This window comes from Littorina saxatilis, linkage group LG3 (assembly GCF_037325665.1).
Source record: "Littorina saxatilis isolate snail1 linkage group LG3, US_GU_Lsax_2.0, whole genome shotgun sequence".
Taxonomy (NCBI): Eukaryota; Metazoa; Mollusca; class Gastropoda; order Littorinimorpha; family Littorinidae; genus Littorina; species Littorina saxatilis.
In genome coordinates this window covers 10,547,240-10,568,311 of record NC_090247.1, presented here as the reverse complement: position 1 = coordinate 10,568,311, position 21,072 = coordinate 10,547,240, and the positions used below count along the sequence as shown (strand labels likewise).

Genomic DNA, 21,072 nt, shown 5'->3' with positions numbered 1-21,072 from the left:
CACTTCAAACGTTGTTTTACGTCAAAGACGTAAAGAAAGTAGCTGACAAAAGTGCCAGGTAGAACGAAGCAGGGAATAGTGGAGATATCAGGCGCCTCACTCAGCCGCTGAAGGTCCTCCCCGTAAATTACCAGAAATGGTAATAAGTAGAGTAGGTACAACCAGCAACAGCAACCGCAACAGCAACAGTACACCAGAAGCTCCAGATACAGACGTTCCAGAATACAGATGTTCCGGATACAGAAACAGGAGATGATGTTCCGGTTACAGCAGATGATGTTCCGGTTACAGCAGCTGCAACTAAAAGCATCGGTGCACTAAACATTCTACTCAACCCTTCACACTCCACCTTTAAACATGTCACCTTTACATATTAATTTTCATAGAGCACGTGGCCTGCACAAACGAACTTTTAAAACAACAAATCAGCCATTTTCCCTCCTTCTCTCCATATCTGCAAAAACCATATACAGATTATACTTTTAGCGTCACAAAGAGCATATTATGCGCTATCCTGGAAAGAACAACAGAGAGTATTTCATTCCACAAACATTGACTCGTCAACAGCGTTTAATAACGATTTATTACCTCAACAGCCTATGAATGTGTAGCTCTCCTCAAGCGAACCCGCTTCTGTGTATGGCTTATCGTCCGTCGGCGAATTTGTAGCCACAACCTTTGTACTGAGTTTTCTTCTGCTTGAAATCCTCCAACACCCAGTCAAGTAACACCTGACGACGTCGTCGTCAAAAAAATATCTTGCAGCGAAAAGGCGGTCACTTCTTCGTTGTTCCAAGAGCCCTCCTGGACATGCAGAGCAGGCACGTTGACATAAACAATATCGCGACGTGTTGAATACCATCAACTCTTGGACAAGAAACGACCTTCTCTTATCGAAGCATGTGCCAAATGGGGCGTTTCAATTTCTCCCCCAAAGCTCGTCAAAAACATCACATGACTCCAGCGACCAATCGCTATCGTCAAAAGTATAGCGCAGTTTTAGCTGACTTTGTCCAGACAGCAAAATCCTGCACGTGGAAATCCTGTACACAATAACTACACCTCGCACCACAGTCGTGGAGGTAAAACGAATTTCTCGTGCCAAACCCTGTCAGCACAAAATCATCCCGTTGCGATAAGCACAGGCGCTTTGCATCACAATTTCGGAAAGGCACCCCACAGAGTGTTTCTTCCCCAATCAATGTCACCAAACCGTGACACACACACACACACACACACACACACACACACACACACACACACACACACACACACACACACAAGCAATAATTACAAAGAAGCAAACAGACTTTGCTGTGTGTTGCAGCTGTCCATTTGACTACGTGAAGATTTACGACGGTCACACGATCAAGTCTCCAGTGATCGGGACGTTCTGCGGTCGCTACAACGCATCCACTGTCCTCTTCTCCACGAGAGAGGCGCTCTTCTTCGAGTTCAGGACGGGTCAAGGTCGCATAGAGTTCGGCAAGCCGCTTATTGAGCAGGAGGCAGACTTCAGCTTTGATCGCAAAGGATTCAACATCACCTACGAGTTCAGCGATGAGTTCGTCAGTTTAGGTCAGTGCTTTGCATTCAGATAAATGTTACGAGTGATCATTTCATTTTGGCTATTTTGAATATATGGAGCGTCATTTAATTTGCGAACATCACGTTTCATTCAGTGTTTAGAGGTTTTGTTTCTTCTCGTTTTCTCTGTGGTTTGTTTGACTGAGACTCAGTGGTAGCAATTTGTCCAGATTTTGCACCAATGTGGTGATATTTTGTTGTGGTTATTTTGAAAGTATGGTACGTTTATACATGTACTAAAAATAAGATCGTATATGTCATTTAAATTTTAATAGTGCCGTTTTTGTTGTTGTTTTTTTGGTTTTTTTTAACAAACACAAAGTGGTGCGATTGTTCTAGACTCATATAGAACAGACTAGATGAATACCCGCTTCGCCGGGTACGGCTTAAGGAAGGGAGATAAACGCGCAAAACACTGGAGAAGAGTAAAAATAGTATAACGGGAATATGGATTGAGCGTTGTCGACAGTGACCTTCTAAAAATAGAAACGGGAATATGGATTGACGCCACACGAAGGAAGGGAGATAAACGCTGAAAACACTGGAGAAGATAAGGAAGAGTTACTGGGAATGGATCCAGAGAAAAACCAAAATCGGTTCAGCGCTGCGCGCTGAGAGCACGTGTTGAAATATCTCATCGAGCAGGTTGTGTCCGGGGTGTACCAGAATATGGCCACCAAATTTGAAACAGATCCATCGAGAACCTTGGGAGTGCATCGCGGACACACACACACACACACACACACACACACACACACACACACACACACACACACACACACAAGTCGTATATATATATAGATTACGAAATGTGTGTTTCTTTATTCAGGTAAAGAGATTTCTGTTTCCTGTGAATTGTTTCAAATCGGTTACTTTAGTCCAAAGATGAATACACGCCAGACTACACATGCACCTAACTACTAACTGTAAGCTCCTGTGCGTGAATATTTTGTTGCTAACTAACACCAACTTTATATAATATTATCCAACTGCGTAGGGCACGTAATTTAAGCGTTCGCTTGAGTTCGTGTCCCTGTTTAGTGTTATTTCTCGTTTTATTATTGTATTATGTTCAATTGAATATAACCTTGTTTAAACCAACTTCAATTATGTGAATATCCTGTTGCTTTTGCAGGATTTATCACTGGCGAAGCGACGCATGTTTTAGGAACAGGTAAGTGGCTGGTGATTCCTATGGCTTTTCTTGGTGGATCTCTGCCCCCTCATTTTTCATTGTAATGTCTTTGTTGCTTAAGTCTCTGTGGTTCAATTAAACCGTGTTGTGGTAATGGACCTTTAAATATAAAAACTTCTATTTTAAAACCTTCTTGGTTGTAGAACCGTGCGAACTGTACGTAAATTCTGCGTTGTTAAAACACTGAAATGAGCCTTTCAATAGCTGTACATTCCATCTCTTCTGTGTTGTCCCATGTAATAGCCTGGACATTCTTGTCCCGTGTAATAGCCTGGACATTCTTGTCCCATGTAATAGCCTGGACATTCTGTGTTGTCCCATGTTATAGCCCGGACATTCTTGTCCCATGTAATAGCCTGGACATTTTGTGTTGTCCCATGTAATAGCCTGGACATTCTTGTCCCATGTAATAGCCTGGACATTCTGTGTTGTCCCATGTTATAGCCCGGACATTCTTGTCCTATGTAATAGCCTGGACATTCTTGTCCCATGTAATAGCCTGGATATTCTTGTCTCATGTAATAGCCTGGAGATTCTGTGTTGTCCCATGTAATAGCCTGAACATTCTTGTCCCATGTAATAGCCTGGACATTCTGTGTCGTCCCATGTAATAGCCTGGACATTCTTGTCCCATGTAATTGCCTGGACATTTGTGTCCCATGTAATAGCCTGGACATTCTGTGTCGTCCCATGTAATAGGCTGGACATTCTGTGTCGTCCCATGTAATAGGCTGGACATTCTGTGTTGTCCAATGTAATAGCCTGGACATTCTTGTCCCATGTAATAGCCTGGACAATCTTGTCCCATGTAATAGCCTGGACATTCTGTGTCGTCCCATGTAATAGCCTGGACATTCTTGTCCCATGTAATAGCCTGGACATTTGTGTCCCATGTAATAGCCTGGACATTCTTGTCCAATGTAATTGCCTGGACATTCTGTCTTGTCCCATGTAATAGCCTGGACATTCTTGTCACATGTAATAACCTGGACATTCTTGTCCCATGTAATAGACTGGACATTCTGTGTTGTCCCATGTAATAGCCTGGACATTCTTGTCGTCCCATGTAATAGCCTGGACATTCTGTGTCGTCCCATGTAATAACCTGGACATTCTTGTCCCATGTAATAGCCTGGACATTCTGTGTTGTCCCATGTAATAGCCTGGACATTCTGTGTTGTTCCATGTAATAGCCTGGACATTCTGTGTCGTCCCATGTAATAGCCTGGACATTCTTGTCCCATGTAATAGCTTGGACATTCTGTGTTGTCCCATGTAATAGCCTGGACAATCTTGTCCCATGTAATAGCCTGGACAGTCTTGTAATCCCATGTAATAGCCTGGACATTCTGTGTTGTCCCATGTAATAGCCTGGACATTCTGTGTCGTCCCATGTAATAGCCTGGACAATCTTGTCCCATGTAATAGCCTGGACATTCTGTGTTGTCCCATGTAATAGCCTGGACATTCTTGTCCCATGTAATAGCCTGGACATTCTTGTCCCATGTAATAGCCTGGACATTCTGTGTTGTCCCATGTAATAGCCTGGACATTCTGTGTTGTCCCATGTAATAGCCTGGACATTCTGTGTTGTCCCATGTAATAGCCTGGACATTCTTGTCCCATGTAATAGCCTGGACATTCTTGTCCCATGTAATAGCCTGGACATTCTTGTCCCTTGTAATAGCCTGGACATTCTGTGTCGTCCCATGTAATAGCCTGGACATTCTGTGTCGTCCCATGTAATAGCCTGGACATTCTTGTCCCATGTAATAGCCTGGACATTTGTGTCCCATGTAATAGCCTGGACATTCTTGTCAAATGTAATAGCCTGGACATTCTGTGTCGTCCCATGTAATAGCCTGGACATTCTTGTTGTCCCATGTAATAGCCTGGACATTCTGTGTCATCCCATGTTAATAGCCTAGACATTCTGTGTTGTCCCATGTAATAGCTTGGACATTCTGTGTTGTCCCATGTAATAGCCTGGACATTCTTGTCCCATGTAATAGCCTGGACATTCTTGTCCAATGTAATAGCCTGGACATTCTTGTCCCATGTAATAGCCTGGACATTCTTGTCACATGTAATAGCCTGGACATTTTTATAGTCCCATGTAATAGCCTGGACATTCTTATAGTCCCATGTAATAGCCTGGACATTCTGTGTTGTCCCATGTAATAGCCTGGACATTCTTGTCACATGTAATAGCCTGGACATTCTTGTCCCATGTAATAGCCTGGACATTCTGTGTTGTCCCTTGTAATAGCCTGGACATTCTTGTCCCATGTAATAGCTTGGACATTCTTGTCCATGTAATAGCCTGGACATTCTTGTCCCATGTAATAGCCTGGACATTCTTGTCCCATGTAATAGCCTGGACATTCTTGTCCCATGTAATAGCCTGGACATTCTTGTCCCATGTAATAGCCTGGACATTCTGTGTTGTCCCATGTAATAGCCTGGACATTCTTGTCCCATGTAATAGCCTGGACATTCTGTGTTGTCCCATGTAATAGCCTGGACATTCTGTGTTGTCCCATGTAATAGCCTGGACATTCTTGTCCCATGTAATAGCCTGGACATTCTTGTCCCATGTAATAGCCTGGACATTCTGTGTTGTCCCATGTAATAGCCTGGACATTCTTGTCCCATGTAATAGTCTGGACATTCTTGTCCCATGTAATAGCCTGGACATTCTGTGTTGTCCCATGTAATAGCCTGGACATTCTTGTCCCATGTAATAGCCTGGACATTCTGTGTTGTCCCATGTAATAGCCTGGACATTCTTGTCCCATGTAATAGCCTGGACATTCTTGTCCCATGTAATAGCCTGGACATTCTGTGTTGTCCCATGTAATAGCCTGGACATTCTTGTCCCATGTAATAGCCTGGACATTCTTGTCCCATGTAATAGCCTGGACATTCTGTGTTGTCCCATGTAATAGCCTGGACATTCTGTGTTGTCCCATGTAATAGCCTGGACATTCTGTGTTGTCCCATGTAATAGCCTGGACATTCTTGTCCCATGTAATAGCCTGGACATTCTGTGTTGTCCCATGTAATAGCCTGGACATTCTTGTCCCATGTAATAGCCTGGACATTCTTGTCCCATGTAATAGCCTGGACATTCTGTGTTGTCCCATGTAATAGCCTGGACATTCTGTGTTGTCCCATGTAATAGCCTGGATATTCTTGTCCCATGTAATAGACTGGACATTCTGTGTTGTCCCATGTAATAGCCTGGACATTCTTGTCGTCCCATGTAATAGCCTGGACATTCTTGTTGTCCCATGTAATAGCCTGGACATTCTGTGTCGTCCCATGTAATAACCTGGACATTCTTGTCCCATGTAATAGCCTGGACATTCTGTGTTGTCCCATGTAATAGCCTGGACATTCTGTGTTGTTCCATGTAATAGCCTGGACATTCTGTGTCGTCCCATGTAATAGCCTGGACATTCTTGTCCCATGTAATAGCCTGGACATTTGTGTCCCATGTAATAGCCTGGACATTCTGTGTCGTCCCATGTAATAGCCTGGACATTCTTGTCCAATGTAATAGACTGGACATTCTTGTCCCATGTAATAGCCTGGACATTCTTGTCCAATGTAATTGCCTGGACATTCTTGTCGGGCCATGTAATAGCCTGGACATTCTTGTCCCATGTAATAGCCTGGACATTTGTGTCCCATGTAATAGCCTGGACATTCTGTGTCGTCCCATGTAATAGGCTGGACATTCTTGTTCCATGTAATAGCCTGGACAATCTTGTCCCATGTAATAGCCTGGACATTCTTATAGTCCCATGTAATAGCCTGGACATTCTTGTCCCATGTAATAGCCTGGACATTTGTGTCCCATGTAATAGCCTGGACATTCTTGTCAAATGTAATTGCCTGGACATTCTGTGTTGTCCCATGTAATAGACTGGACATTCTTGTCCCATGTAATAGCTTGGACATTCTTGTCACATGTAATAGCCTGGACATTCTGTGTTGTTCCATGTAATAACCTGGACATTCTTGTCCCATGTAATAGCCTGGACATTCTGTGTCGTCCCATGTAATAGCCTGGACATTCTTGTCCCATGTAATAGCCTGGACATTCTGTGTCGTCCCATTTCTGGACATTCTGTGTTGTCCCATGTAATAGCCTGGACATTCTGTGTTGTCCCATGTAATAGCCTGGACATTCTGTGTTGTCCCATGTAATAGCCTGGACATTCTGTGTTGTCCCATGTAATAGCCTGGACATTCTGTGTTGTTCCATGTAATAACATGGACATTCTTGTCCCATGTAATAGCCTGGACATTCTGTGTCGTCCCATGTAATAGCCTGGACATTCTTGTCCCATGTAATAGCCTGGACATTCTTGTCCAATGTAATAGCCTGGACATTCTTGTCGGGCCATGTAATAGCCTGGACATTCTTGTTCCATGTAATAGCCTGGACAATCTTGTCCCATGTAATAGCCTGGACATTCTTGTCGGGCCATGTAATAGCCTGGACATTCTTGTCCCATGTAATAGCCTGGACAATCTTGTCCCATGTAATAGCCTGGACAGTCTTGTAATCCCATGTAATAGCCTGGACATTCTTGTCCCATGTAATAGCCTGGACATTTGTGTCCCATGTAATAGCCTGGACATTCTTGTCCAATGTAATTGCCTGGACATTCTGTGTTGTCCCATGTAATAGCCTGGACATTCTTGTCCCATGTAATAGCTTGGACATTCTTGTCACATGTAATAGCCTGGACATTCTGTGTTGTTCCATGTAATAACCTGGACATTCTTGTCCCATGTAATAGCCTGGACATTCTGTGTCGTCCCATGTAATAGCCTGGACATTCTTGTCCCATGTAATAGCCTGGACATTCTGTGTTGTCCCATTTCTGGACATTCTTGTCCCATGTAATAGCCTGGACATTCTGTGTTGTCCCATGTAATAGCCTGGACATTCTGTGTTGTTCCATGTAATAACATGGACATTCTTGTCCCATGTAATAGCCTGGACATTTGTGTCCCATGTAATAGCCTGGACATTCTTGTCCCATGTAATAACCTGGACATTCTTGTCCCATGTAATAGCCTGGACATTCTGTGTTGTTCCATGTAATAACATGGACATTCTTGTCCCATGTAATAGCCTGGACATTCTGTGTCGTCCCATGTAATAGCCTGGACATTCTTGTCCCATGTAATAGCCTGGACATTCTTGTCCAATGTAATAGCCTGGACATTCTTGTCGGGCCATGTAATAGCCTGGACATTCTTGTCCCATGTAATAGCCTGGACATTTTTATAGTCCCATGTAATAGCCTGGACATTCTTATAGTCCCATGTAAAAGCCTGGAAATTCTTGTCCCATGTAATAGCCTGGACATTCTGTGTTGTCCCATGTAATAGCCTGGACATTCTGTGTTGTCCCATGTAATTGCCTGGACATTCTTGTCCCATGTAATAGCCTGGACATTCTTGTACCATGTAATAGCCTGGACATTCTTGTCCCATGTAATAGCCTGGACATTCTTGTCCAATGTAATAGCCTGGACATTTTTATAGTCCCATGTAATAGCCTGGACATTCTGTGTTGTCCCATGTAATAGCCTGTACATTCCTGTCCCATGTAATAGCCTGGACAATCTGTGTTGTCCCATGTAATAGCCTGGACATTCTTGTCCCATGTAATAGCCTGGACATTCTTGTCCCATGTAATAGCCTGGACATTCTTGTCCCATGTAATAGCCTGGACATTCTTGTCCAATGTAATAGCCTGGACATTCTGTGTTGTCCCATGTAATAGCCTGGACATTCTTGTCCAATGTAATAGACTGGACATTCTTGTCCCATGTAATAGCCTGGACATTCTTGTCCTATGTAATAGCCTGGACATTCTTATAGTCCCATGTAATAGCCTGTAAATTCTTGTCCCATGTAATAGCCTGGACAATCTGTGTTGTCCCATGTAATAGCCTGGACATTCTTGTCCCATGTAATAGCCTGGACATTCTTGTCCCATGTAATAGCCTGGACATTCTGTGTCGTCCCATGTAATAGCCTGGACATTCTTGTCCCATGTAATAGCCTGGACATTCTGTGTTGTCCCATGTAATAGCCTGGACATTCTGTGTTGTTCCATGTAATAACCTGGACATTCTTGTTGTCCCATGTAATAGCCTGGACATTCTGTGTTGTCCCATGTAATAGCCTGGACATTCTTGTCCCATGTAATAGCCTGGACATTCTGTGTTGTCCCATGTAATAGCCTGGACATTCTTGTCACATGTAATAGCCTGGACATTCTGTGTTGTCCCATGTAATAGCCTGGACATTCTGTGTTGTCCCATGTAATAGCCTGGACATTCTGTGTTGTCCCATGTAATAGCCTGGACATTCTTGTCCCTTGTAATAGCCTGGACATTCTGTGTCGTCCCATGTAATAGCCTGGACATTCTGTGTCGTCCCATGTAATAGCCTGGACATTCTTGTTGTCCCATGTAATAGCCTGGACATTCTGTGTTGTCCCATGTAATAGCCTGGACATTCTTGTCCCATGTAATAGCCTGGACATTCTTGTCCCATGTAATAGCCTGGACATTCTTGTCCCGTGTAATAGCCTGGACATTCTTGTCCCATGTAATAGCCTGGGAATTCTGTGTAGTCCCATGTAATAGCCTGGGAATTCTGTGTAGTCCCATGTAATAGCCTGGACATTCTTGTCCCATGTAAATAGCCTGGACATTCTGTGTCGTCCCATGTAATAGCCTGGATATTCTTATAGTCCCATGTAATAGCCTGGACATTCTTGTCCCATGTAATAGCCTGGACAATCTTGTCCCATGTAATAGCCTGGACAGTCTTGTAATCCCATGTAATAGCCTGGACATTCTTGTCCTGTGTAATAGCCTGGACATTCTTGTCCTATGTAATAGCCTGGACATTCTTGTCCTATGTAATAGCCTGGACATTCTTGTCCCATGTAATAGCCTGGGAATTCTGTGTAGTCCCATTTAATAGCCTGGACATTATTGTCCCATGTAAATAGCCTGGACATTCTGTGTCGTCCCATGTAATAGCCTGGATATTCTTATAGTCCCATGTAATAGCCTGGACATTCTTGTCCCATGTAATAGCCTGGACAATCTTGTCCCATGTAATAGCCTGGACAGTCTTGTAATCCCATGTAATAGCCTGGACATTCTTGTCCTGTGTAATAGCCTGGACATTCTTGTCCTATGTAATAGCCTGGACATTCTTGTCCAATGTAATAGCCTGGACATTCTGTGTTGTCCCATGTAATAGCCTGGGAATTCTGTGTAGTCCCATGTAATAGCCTGGACATTCTGTGTCGTCCCATGTAATAGCCTGGACATTCTTGTCCCATGTAATAGCCTGGACATTCTGTGTTGTCCCATGTAATAGCCTGGACATTCTGTGTTGTCCCATGTAATAGCCTGGACATTCTTGTCCAATGTAATAGCCTGGACATTCTGTGTTGTCCCATGTAATAGCCTGGACATTCTTGTCCCATGTAATAGCCTGGACATTCTTGTCCAATGTAATAGCCTGGACATTCTGTGTCGTCCCATGTAATAGCCTGGATATTCTTATAGTCCCATGTAATAGCCTGGACATTCTGTGTTGTCCCTTGTAATAGCCTGGACATTCTGTGTTGTCCCATGTAATAGCCTGGACATTCTTGTCCCATGTAATAGCCTGGACATTCTGTGTTGTCCCATGTAATAGCCTGGACATTCTTGTCCCATGTAATAGCCTGGACAATCTGTGTTGTATCATGTAATAGCCTGGACATTCTTGTCCCATGTAATAGCCTGGACATTCTTGTCCCAAGTAATAGCCTGGACATTCTTGTCCCATGTAATAGCCTGGATATTCTGTCTTGTCCCATGTAATAGCCTGGACATTCTTGTCTCATGTAATAGCCTGGACATTCTGTGCTGTCCCATGTAATAGCCTGGACAATCTGTGTTTTTCCTACATAATACATTTGACGGGAACATTGTTAGAGGCCTATAAACTTATAATTTTAGAAATTCTTGAGATTTTCAGATTAACTAGACAATTAATTACATAATTATATACTTGAGAATGTCAGATAAACTTGACAATTTTAAGCAAGGTGGTACGAATTACAATGGGACACTGGTTTGTCTGACGCTGACCAGAGTGCGACCAGCGGATTCTGAGCCAGAAGGAGTCCCAGGGTACGATTACCTCCCCTGGTTACCCGGCCAACTTCCAGCAGGGGATGCTGTGTCACTACTACCTTGACGGCCTCATGGACCGCCAGAACCTCGAGAAGGTCAAGGTCGACTTCACAGACTTCAACATCCCGGGCAACATGCCCTAGTGAGTATACGACCGCCAGCGAGAATCTACCTGGCTTAGATTCAATTCAATTCAGTTCAATTCAATAAAACTTTATTATCTGAATGCAGCAAACAGACATTTTTCTTTTGGCTCGTGTACAAAATAACCTCACATAAAAACACACTCTTAGTACATTTATAGACAATTACAAGTACACATCAATACACACATAACCCAATGCCGCGTGTCATGGTCAGATTGTGTGAATCATGGCGTACTGTAACAATGTGGCAACCGTGAGATTCAGTTGTGGCTTAACCACAAGATGCGACAATCAGCATCTGTCCCGCAGATGAATACCGTAACAATTGCGGCCTGGGTACACAACCTGCCCTTCTCACAGGTCTCAACGACAACTAAGTCCGGACTATCGGGTTGCATTTCTGTATAGTGGTCAGTGTAGTCTAGACACAAAAGTGGTTTCACTTGGATTCTTTATTTTTTTCCTAATCCAAATTTGATATTACGCTCAAAAACAATGACAAGCTATTTTATGCAAAGTAGGTCCCCGGTGTGCATGATACCAAGACACCGGTGTCTCGCTCGACGGGTTTGGGTCAGCCAGGACTCAGTCTCAGTGAAGACATTATAGCTCAGTTTTGATTTTTAGGCCTAAAGATTGACTAAATGTTTTGATGGACTCGATCAGTCTTAATGAAGACATTTTAGTTCATCTTAACATTTAGTCAAGTTTCGAGGAAAAAGAAAAGCAGTGCGTTAATGTTATTGTGTGAATTCAACGGGTTGACTAAATGTAGTAATTTCGCTTTACGTGACTTGTTGATGTTCAGGTCGAGCGATTGATTTAATGTTTAGATATCGCTATACACAATGTGCTTGTTTGTAACACTTAGTGATTATTTGTGTCTAAGTGCTCACCACTCTCTATTGAAAAGCTGCGCAATCGGGTACATCGGACAGCAGGAGGACACCCTCCTGGGGCGGGGGGAGGTGAAGGAGAAGTTCTGTGGCAACCTCCGGCCCCCCACCCTCTTCAGTAAGGGTCCTCGCATGGTACTCGCGCTCAACACTAACGCTGCTGTTAAAGGAGGAAAGTTTGTCGCCAAGTACAAATTTATCACAGGTGTGTATGTATGTGTGTGTCTGTGTCTGTGTCTGTGTGTCTGTGTCTGTGTCTGTCTGTCTGTGTCTGTCTGTCCGTCTGTCCGTCCGTCCATTCACCTGCTTGTCTTTCTCTCTGTCTGTCTGTCTGTCTGTCTGTCCGTCCATTCATCTGCTTGTCTTTCTCTCTGTCTCTCTGTCTGTCTGTCTGTCTGTTTCTCTGTCTGTCTCTCTGTATTTCTCTCTTTCTGGATTTCTATCTATTGGAAGATGCTCAAGCTTAACACGGACGCCGCTCTTTCTGATGGTTAGATTTGTCGCGCGGTACTATTTTATCGAAGAACGGTCTCTTGTCTTCCTGCCTGTCTGTCTGCCAGTGTGTCTGGCTGTCTGTCTGTCCGTCTATTTGCCAGTCCATCAGCCTGTCTGTCCAATTTGTCATGTCTGCCTGTCTGTCTGTCTGTCTGTCTGTATGTTTGCTAGTCTAGCAGCCTGTATGTCCAATTTGTCATGTCTGCCTGTCTGTCTGTCTGTCTGTCTGTCTGTCTGTCTGTTTGCCAGTCTATCAGCCTGTCTGTCCAATTTGTCATGTCTGTCTGTCTGTCTGTTTGCCATTCTATCAGCCTGTCTGTCTGTCTGTCTGCCAATCTATCAACCTGTCTGTCCAATTTGTCCTGTCTGTCGTGTCTGTCTGCCTGCCTGTCTGTATGTCTGTGTGCGTGTCTGTCGCATGGTGCTCGTGGCTTAACACTGACGTTGCTGTCGTTAACGTGTCTGGTAATTCTAACTTTGCCGCCACTTCATGTTTCAACAGACTACGCCATACCGGGGAACTCCATAACGGAAGGCAAGTGTCTGTTTCACTACGAGAGCAAGCTGACGAAGTCGGGTACATTTAACTCTCCACGCTACCCGGCCAAGTACCCGGACAAGACGCAGTGCGAGTACATCTTGCGCCCCCTGGCGGAGGAGGTCCTCATCATCAACTTCGACGTCCTCATGTTCCCCGAGACACAAGTCAGGGACCCTAAGTGAGTGGATGTGCACCACAAACACACAGAGACAGACAGACAGACAGGAGAATGAGTGAGTGGATGTGCACCACTAGACACACAGACACAGACAGACAGGAGAATGAGTGAGTGGATGTGCACCACTAGACACACAGACACAGACACAGACAGACAGGAGAATGAGTGAGTGGATGTGCACCACTAACACACAGACACAGACAGACAGGAGAATGAGTGAGTGGATGTGCACCACTAGACACACAGACACAGACAGACAGGAGAATGAGTGAGTGGATGTGCACCACTAGACACACAGACACAGACAGACAGGAGAATGAGTGAGTGGATGTGCACCACAAACACACAGACACAGGCAGACAGGAGAATGAGTGAGTGGATGTGCACCACTAGACACACAGACACAGACAGACAGGAGAATGAGTGAGTGGATGTGCACCACTACACACAGACACAGACAGACAGGAGAATGAGTGAGTGGATGTGCACCACTAACACACAGACACACAGGAGAATGAGTGAGTGGATGTGCACCACTACACACACAGACACACAGGAGAATGAGTGAGTGGATGTGCACCACAAACACACAGACACAGGCAGACAGGAGAATGAGTGAGTGGATGTGCACCACTAGACACACAGACACAGACAGACAGGAGAATGAGTGAGTGGATGTGCACCACTACACACAGACACAGACAGACAGGAGAATGAGTGAGTGGATGTGCACCACTAACACACAGACACAGACAGACAGGAGAATGAGTGAGTGGACGTGCACCACTACACACACAGACACAGACAGACAGGAGAATGAGTGAGTGGATGTGCACCACTAGACACACAGACACAGACAGACAGGAGAATGAGTGAGTGGATGTGCACCACTAACACACAGACACAGACAGACAGGAGAATGAGTGAGTGGACGTGCACCACTACACACACAGACACAGACAGACAGGAGAATGAGTGAGTGGATGTGCACCACTAGACACACAGACACAGACAGACAGGAGAATGAGTGAGTGGATGTGCACCACTAACACACAGACACAGACAGACAGGACAATGAGTGAGTGGATGTGCACCACTAGACACACAGACACAGACAGACAGGAGAATGAGTGAGTGGACGTGCACCACTAGACACACAGACACAGACAGACAGGAGAATGAGTGAGTGGATGTGCACCACTACACACACAGACACAGACAGACAGGAGAATGAGTGAGTGGACGTGCACCACTACACACACAGACACACAGGAGAATGAGTGAGTGGACGTGCACCACTAGACACACAGACACAGACAGACAGGAGAATGAGTGAGTGGATGTGCACCACAAACACACAGACACAGACAGACAGGAGAATGAGTGAGTGGATGTGCACCACTAACACACAGACACAGACAGACAGGAGAATGAGTGAGTGGATGTGCACCACTAACACACAGACACAGACAGACAGGAGAATGACTGAGTGGATGTGCACCACTAACACACAGACACAGACAGACAGGAGAATGAGTGAGTGGACGTGCACCACTATCACACAGACACAGACAGACAGGAGAATGACTGAGTGGATGTGCACCACTAACACATAGACACAGACAGACAGGAGAATGAGTGAGTGGATGTGCACCACTAACACATAGACACAGACAGACAGGAGAATGAGTGAGTGGATGTGCACCACTAACACACAGACAGAGACAGACAGGAGAATGAGTGAGTGGACGTGCACCACTAACACACAGACAGAGACAGACAGGAGAATGAGTGAGTGGACGTGCACCACTAACACACAGACACAGACAGATAGGAGAATGAGTGAGTGGATGTGCACCACTAACACACAGACACAGACAGACGGGAGAATGAGTGAGTGGATGTGCACCACTAACACACAGACACAGACAGATAGGAGAATGAGTGAGTGGATGTGCACCACTAACACACAGACACAGACAGACGGGAGAATGAGTGAGTGGATGTGCACCACTAACACACAGACACAGACAGACAGGAGAATGAGTGGGTGGACGTGCACCACGAGACACAGACAGGAGAAGACAATGCAAGATCTCATGAACGAGGGTCAAAGATAAGCAAGTGTGCATGCTTTTAAACACAAGCGCTCAGAGAGACAGAGACAGACAGACAGACAGAAACAAACAAACAGACAGACAGACAGACAGACAGAGTGTCTGTGTCTGTGTCTCTCTGTATCCGTCTGTATGCGTCTGTGGGTGCCCTGTGTGTTAGTCTCTGAGAGAGAGGAGGGGGAGAGAGAGAGAGGGAGAGAGAGAGGGGGGAGAGAGAGAGAGGGGGCAGAGACTCGAGAGGAGGGAGAGAGAGAGAGAGAGAGAGAGAGAGAGGGGGGGGGGGAGGGAGAGAGAGAGACAAACAAACAGACAGACAGCTCTGTCGGTGTCTCTCTGTATCCGTTTTGGAGCGTGTTAGTCTCCTGTGTCTGCATGTGTGCATTGCTGTACTTGCCTCGTTAACCGTGTCTGTGTGAAGCTGTGTCTTCTTGGGTGTGTCTGTTGTGTCAATTACTCTGTCCATGATCAACAAACATCTCAATATGTCAAACTCGAAACACAAATTTCCAGAGATGGCGAGAGAGAGATAGCTTACGTTGTTGTATCTGTACCGTCGTCCACAGATGTGACTGTGTTGCCGTTTGAAGCGACACATCTCACTATGTCAAAATCGAAACACAAATTTCGAGAGATGGCGAGAGAGAGAGACTGATAGCTTACGTGGTTGTATATGTACCGTCGTCCTCAGATGTGACTGTGTTGTCGTTTGAAGCGACGTTAAAAACTACCAACAACAACAACGACAACAACAACGTGATGTCGTATGTTATGTACCACAGTTAGGTTACTCTAGCCAAGGGATTGGACCTTGGCTACTGGAGCAGCATCGCTGTGTAAGGGAGAGAAATGCTATCGTGCCCGGAAAATGTGAAGTGGGGTGGATGGTGGTTGCGCCCCTTCCGTTGTGTGTTTCACATGAGGGACGGGCGCCGTGGCGTGGTGGTAAGACGTCGGCCTCCTAATCGGGAGGTCGTGAGTTCGAATACCGGTCGCTGCCGCCTAGTGGGTTAAGAGTGGAGATTTTTCCGATCTCCCAGGTCAACTTATGTGCAGACCTGCTAGTGACTTAACCCCCTTTGTGTGTACACGCAAGCACAAGACCAAGTGCGCACGGAAAAGATCCTGTAATCCATGTCAGAGTTCGGTGGGTTATAGAAACACGAAAATACCCAGCATGCCTCCCCCGAAATCGGCGTTTGGCCTGAATGGCGGGATAAAAACGGTCATACACGTACAAATCCACTCGTGCTAAAAACATGAGTGAACGTGGGAGTCTAAGCCCATGAACGAAGAAGAAGAAGAAAAGACATGAGGGACAGTGTAAAGTAAATATAAAGTCTGGCTGAAAGGCAGGTAGTGCACGTTGTTTTATTGCCAACAACAAAAGTAAACCGACGTCGTCATGGAATTTTGGCGTAACTCGTTCCAGACAGCTTTCCAGGAGAAGGTCAACACGTGTTATTTGTATTATGAAATAGTTCGTGTTTATGTATTCATGTTGCTGTTTTCTGGTGAGTACATTTTTTATTGTTATCTTGTTTAATGAAATAGTGTTTATATATGCACCTGGTATGGATAGAAAGAGGAAACAGTGTTAAATCATGTATTGTCCATCGTATTTGAAAGAATATTGCTCAGGGAGAATGATGTACTTAGTCTAAAGTATCAACATTGCCAAGAATCGAGTTACGCCGACATTCCATGACGACGTCGACACTGAACGATGTGCACTTGCAATGTATGTGACAGCTGCCGGCGGTTAAAACATTGTTAAATCATGTATTGTCAATCGTAGTTGAAAGAATGATTTATTTAGTCAAAAGCATCAAAATTGCAAAGAATCAAGTTACACCAACGACGTCCAAACTGAACTATTTGCACTAGAAATGTATGTGACAGCTGCCGGGGGTCTGACTACGTGGCGATCTACGAGGAGTACCGGTCCAACAACTACACCATGACGGAGAGGTACTGCGACAAAGACTTCCTGCCCGGGCCCTACGCCACGCGCAACGTCGTCAAGGTCGTCTTCTTCTCCAACGACAAGGACAGCAACGTGGGCTTCAAGGCCTCCTTCAAGTTTGTCACGCTCCCAGAGCTGTCCAAGCGTGAGTCTTTTTCGTTTCAGATGTTGATTTTTTGTGTTGGGGTTGCATGGGTATAGGGCAAACGTAGATGCTTTCGCGTGTACACGCCTCGTACGTACGCACGCACACATGTATGCGCACACACGCACGCACGCACGCACGCACGCACACAGCTGTTGAGAATTATGTTAAGATGTTTCGCACACACACACACACACACACGCGCACACACACATACACACACACACACACACACACACGCGCGCACTCAAAAACAAACACACACACACGCGCGCACAAACACACACACACACACACACACACTCACACACACACACACACACACACACACTAACATAGTATTATCGCTTTCATGATTTCGCAGGATAGCATTCAGATAAACTGACACTAAGATAGTAAAACGCACACACGCACACACACACACACACACACACACACACACACACACACACACACACACACACACACACACACATACAAACACACACACGCGCGCACAAACACACACACACACTTTTTGATTAGTGCTTTTGTGAACAACAAACACTTAACAAGTGGCTCTATCCCATCACCCCCCCCCCCTTTCCCCTAACCCATCTCCCCCCTTTTCCCGTCGCGATATAACCTTCGTGGTTGAAAACGACGTTAAACACCAAATAAAACACACACACACACACACACACACACACACACACACACATACACTCACAAAAGGCGGAGTCAGTGGAGGCGGGGAATCAGCTTTTCTTCTGAGATATTAGGGCTTACAAACACAGATGTCTTATTTCACAATCTTAAAATAACAAACAACAACTGATTCATATACTATATTTATATCTTGTAAAATAAAAAAATAATCAAACAATCAATCGACAAATCAATACAAGCGATACCTTAACGTCCTCACAGGAATTGTTCCTGTTAGGGACATGAACTCAATCAATCACTCAATACTTAAAGAAAGAAATAGGTATGTTGAAGGCTTGTTGATCTGAACAGGGTGTGACCGGCACGACATCCAATCCCCAGGGTCGGGAGGAAAGATCTCTAGCCCCCAGTACCCCCACAAGTACTCGCCGCTCACCGCCTGTGAGTGGACAGTTCATGCCAGCCAGCCGACCCACAAGATCCTCATGGAGTTCACTGACCTCAACATGGAGGGATCTGCGACCAGTGAGTACAGCTTAGGGGTAGATTATACCTGCGCAAAGTCAGCGGCACAGACGACGCACTGCAGATTATCTCAGCCCGCTACACGTGGCATGAAAAGAAAACAGGCCAAGTACACGTCATAATCCCTATCGCAGCATCAATGATAGGCAGTGCGTCGTCTGTGCCGCTGACTCTGCGCAGGTATGTTCTGCTCATTATTTAAGTCTTCTTCTTCTTCGCGTTCGCTTCTTCTAGACATCTTCTCCTGTAGCCGCCGTCTTCTTTTGGGCCACCAGGTCGCCAAACAGCTTCTCCTGCAGGGGGGTCTCACCCGGCCAAGCTGTGCTTCTTCTTGCTTCTAGATATCGCCTGAAGGCACGGTCATCATGACCCACAGTTGATTCCTTGACCGTCGGAAGAATTTGCACAACAAAAAAAATTTAAAAAAATAAAAAAATAAAGATAATCATTACGTACAAAGTATGACAATACGGAGATTTAAGAAACGAAACGTTGGGAAGTTTCGTTTTGAAGTTGTGGTAAACGTCATTATTTCGGGGGTCTCTCGCTGGAAAGGTGAAGGTCAACTGAAACGGAACGTGGAACGTCAAAACGCAGTCACGTTTTCCACCCCCAAAAAACGAACAATATTTCGTCAACTTTTGTGAGTATTTTTGCACACTAACAGTTTTATTTGTTGGCCATTTTATGCATTGCTAGATTCATCAACCCTTTCACAGTCTTTCAGCGCTGAGAATGTGTTCATTGGAGGTAGACAACTGTTGTGAACTGAAATATTTTGAAGGGTGCTGATCCTGGTACATTTATCCAACTTCATGGTGAGAAAGCAAATGGCGAAGCAGAAGTAGGTCATCGCATCGAATTTTTATTCTGGCTTCGTATGTGATCAGGTGCATGAATTGAAAAATGTGAAGCTCTTGTGCGTGCAATGCGAGTATGTCAATCCTTTATTGACTCGTGGAGTTGAAATTATGCCATGCCCAGTCAGCGGATCATATCCTGCCATGCCCGGCCTTTCATTCCGAAACAAAACGTGAATACATCTAAATCTTGTCTGCGGCCTATGCCGTCTCGTTACACGTTCCGTTTCGCGGGGTGACTCATTCACCAAACGAAACGAGCTGCAAAACGAAACGTGCTGTTTCTTAAATCTCGCTAACATAACATCCACACTATCAAAATGTTCTCCAGGGGAGGCAATCATCTTGCTGCAAATTCAAAGGGCAGTTTACAGCGGTTGTTCCCCTTGTCAGAGCATTCATTGTGTTTATTTATACCCAAGATACGTATTGTGACAATCAAGCGTTTAATTCCATGACAGCAGCAAAGTTTGATTGACGTCAAAATCTGGCAAAACAGGGCAACGGTATGACGGCCTACCAGTGTCAAAAGCTTGGGTTACCATTTTCACGTGAAAACTAGTCACTTTTACCACATAATTGTCATTTTCACGTGAAAATTTCAATGATGTGGTTTTGGCGCTTGTAAGCCGGCATACGACGCGCCCGGTGCATAAACCACTCCGTTGGTTCGACCGCGAGTTTAGCGAGAGGTTTTTTTCGCTGGTGCCAAGTTTGGTAATATCTTGATTTTAAACTGAATCTCAAAATGTGCATTCATCGTTCAGTATCAAAATGTGACATCACTTCTGCTTGCGTTCTTTAGCGTGCACTGCCTTTTTAAGTGCCTTTAAGGGAGAGGCGCTGTGTCGGCAATGCCGTGTTAAAGGTGTACGATGATGTGACGTCACTTCCACGTGACTAAATCTGCACTGAGATAGCTATATGTTAATTGTAATGACAAGATGCTTTTTGTCCAGACTGCCAGCACGCGGTGTTGAAGGTGTACGATGATCGTAACGCCTTGCGACCCATGGCGTCACTGTGCGGCAAGTACACTGAACGCATCGCTTTCACCTCCGCCCGGAACTCTCTTACACTCAGGTGTGTTGTGGGCGTGTGTGTGTGTGTGTGTGTGTGTGTGTGTGTGTGTGTGTGTGTGTGTGTGTGTGTGTGTGTGTGTGTACGATTATGTGGGTGGGTGTATGTATGAGTGTGTGCATGTGTGCGTGTTTGTGTGTGAGTGCGTGTGTGTGTGACTGACAGTGTGTTCCTCTCTGTGTGTGCCTGTGTTTGTCTGTCTGTTTGCCTGTCTCAGAGACTGTCTGACAATGTGATCTTCAAGTCTGGCCTTCAGATTCTTGTGAAAAGCGCTTGCCACTGAATCCATTGTTGATTTGCACTGTGCATGTTTTTTTCAGATTTATCACGTCCCCTGCCTCTTTGGGTGCTCGGGGTTTCGCTATCTCCTGGACAGAAATTCTTGCCCCTGGTAAGAATATCGTGTGTGTGTGTATCTGTGCGTGTGTGTCTGTGTATGTGTCTGTGTCTGTGTATGTGTCT

The 21,072-nt window shown here is 45.1% G+C and overlaps 1 protein-coding gene across 3 annotated transcripts in view; it reads left to right on the top strand.

Annotated features, from left to right (window-relative positions):
* Positions 1–21,072, top strand: part of LOC138961582 (cubilin-like) — a 233,462-nt gene that overhangs the window by 199,643 nt on the left and 12,747 nt on the right. For 2 of the 3 annotated variants that reach the window (XM_070333242.1, XM_070333243.1), the window contains exons 7-15: positions 1,328–1,578; positions 2,723–2,761; positions 10,975–11,158; positions 12,052–12,263; positions 13,056–13,272; positions 17,289–17,497; positions 18,497–18,670; positions 20,490–20,613; positions 20,931–21,001. In XM_070333242.1, the coding sequence (XP_070189343.1) occupies positions 1,328–1,578; positions 2,723–2,761; positions 10,975–11,158; positions 12,052–12,263; positions 13,056–13,272; positions 17,289–17,497; positions 18,497–18,670; positions 20,490–20,613; positions 20,931–21,001 (1,481 nt within the window). The remainder of the gene's footprint in view (positions 1–1,327; positions 1,579–2,722; positions 2,762–10,974; positions 11,159–12,051; positions 12,264–13,055; positions 13,273–17,288; positions 17,498–18,496; positions 18,671–20,489; positions 20,614–20,930; positions 21,002–21,072) is intronic. The other variant, XM_070333244.1, reaches the window with a different exon arrangement.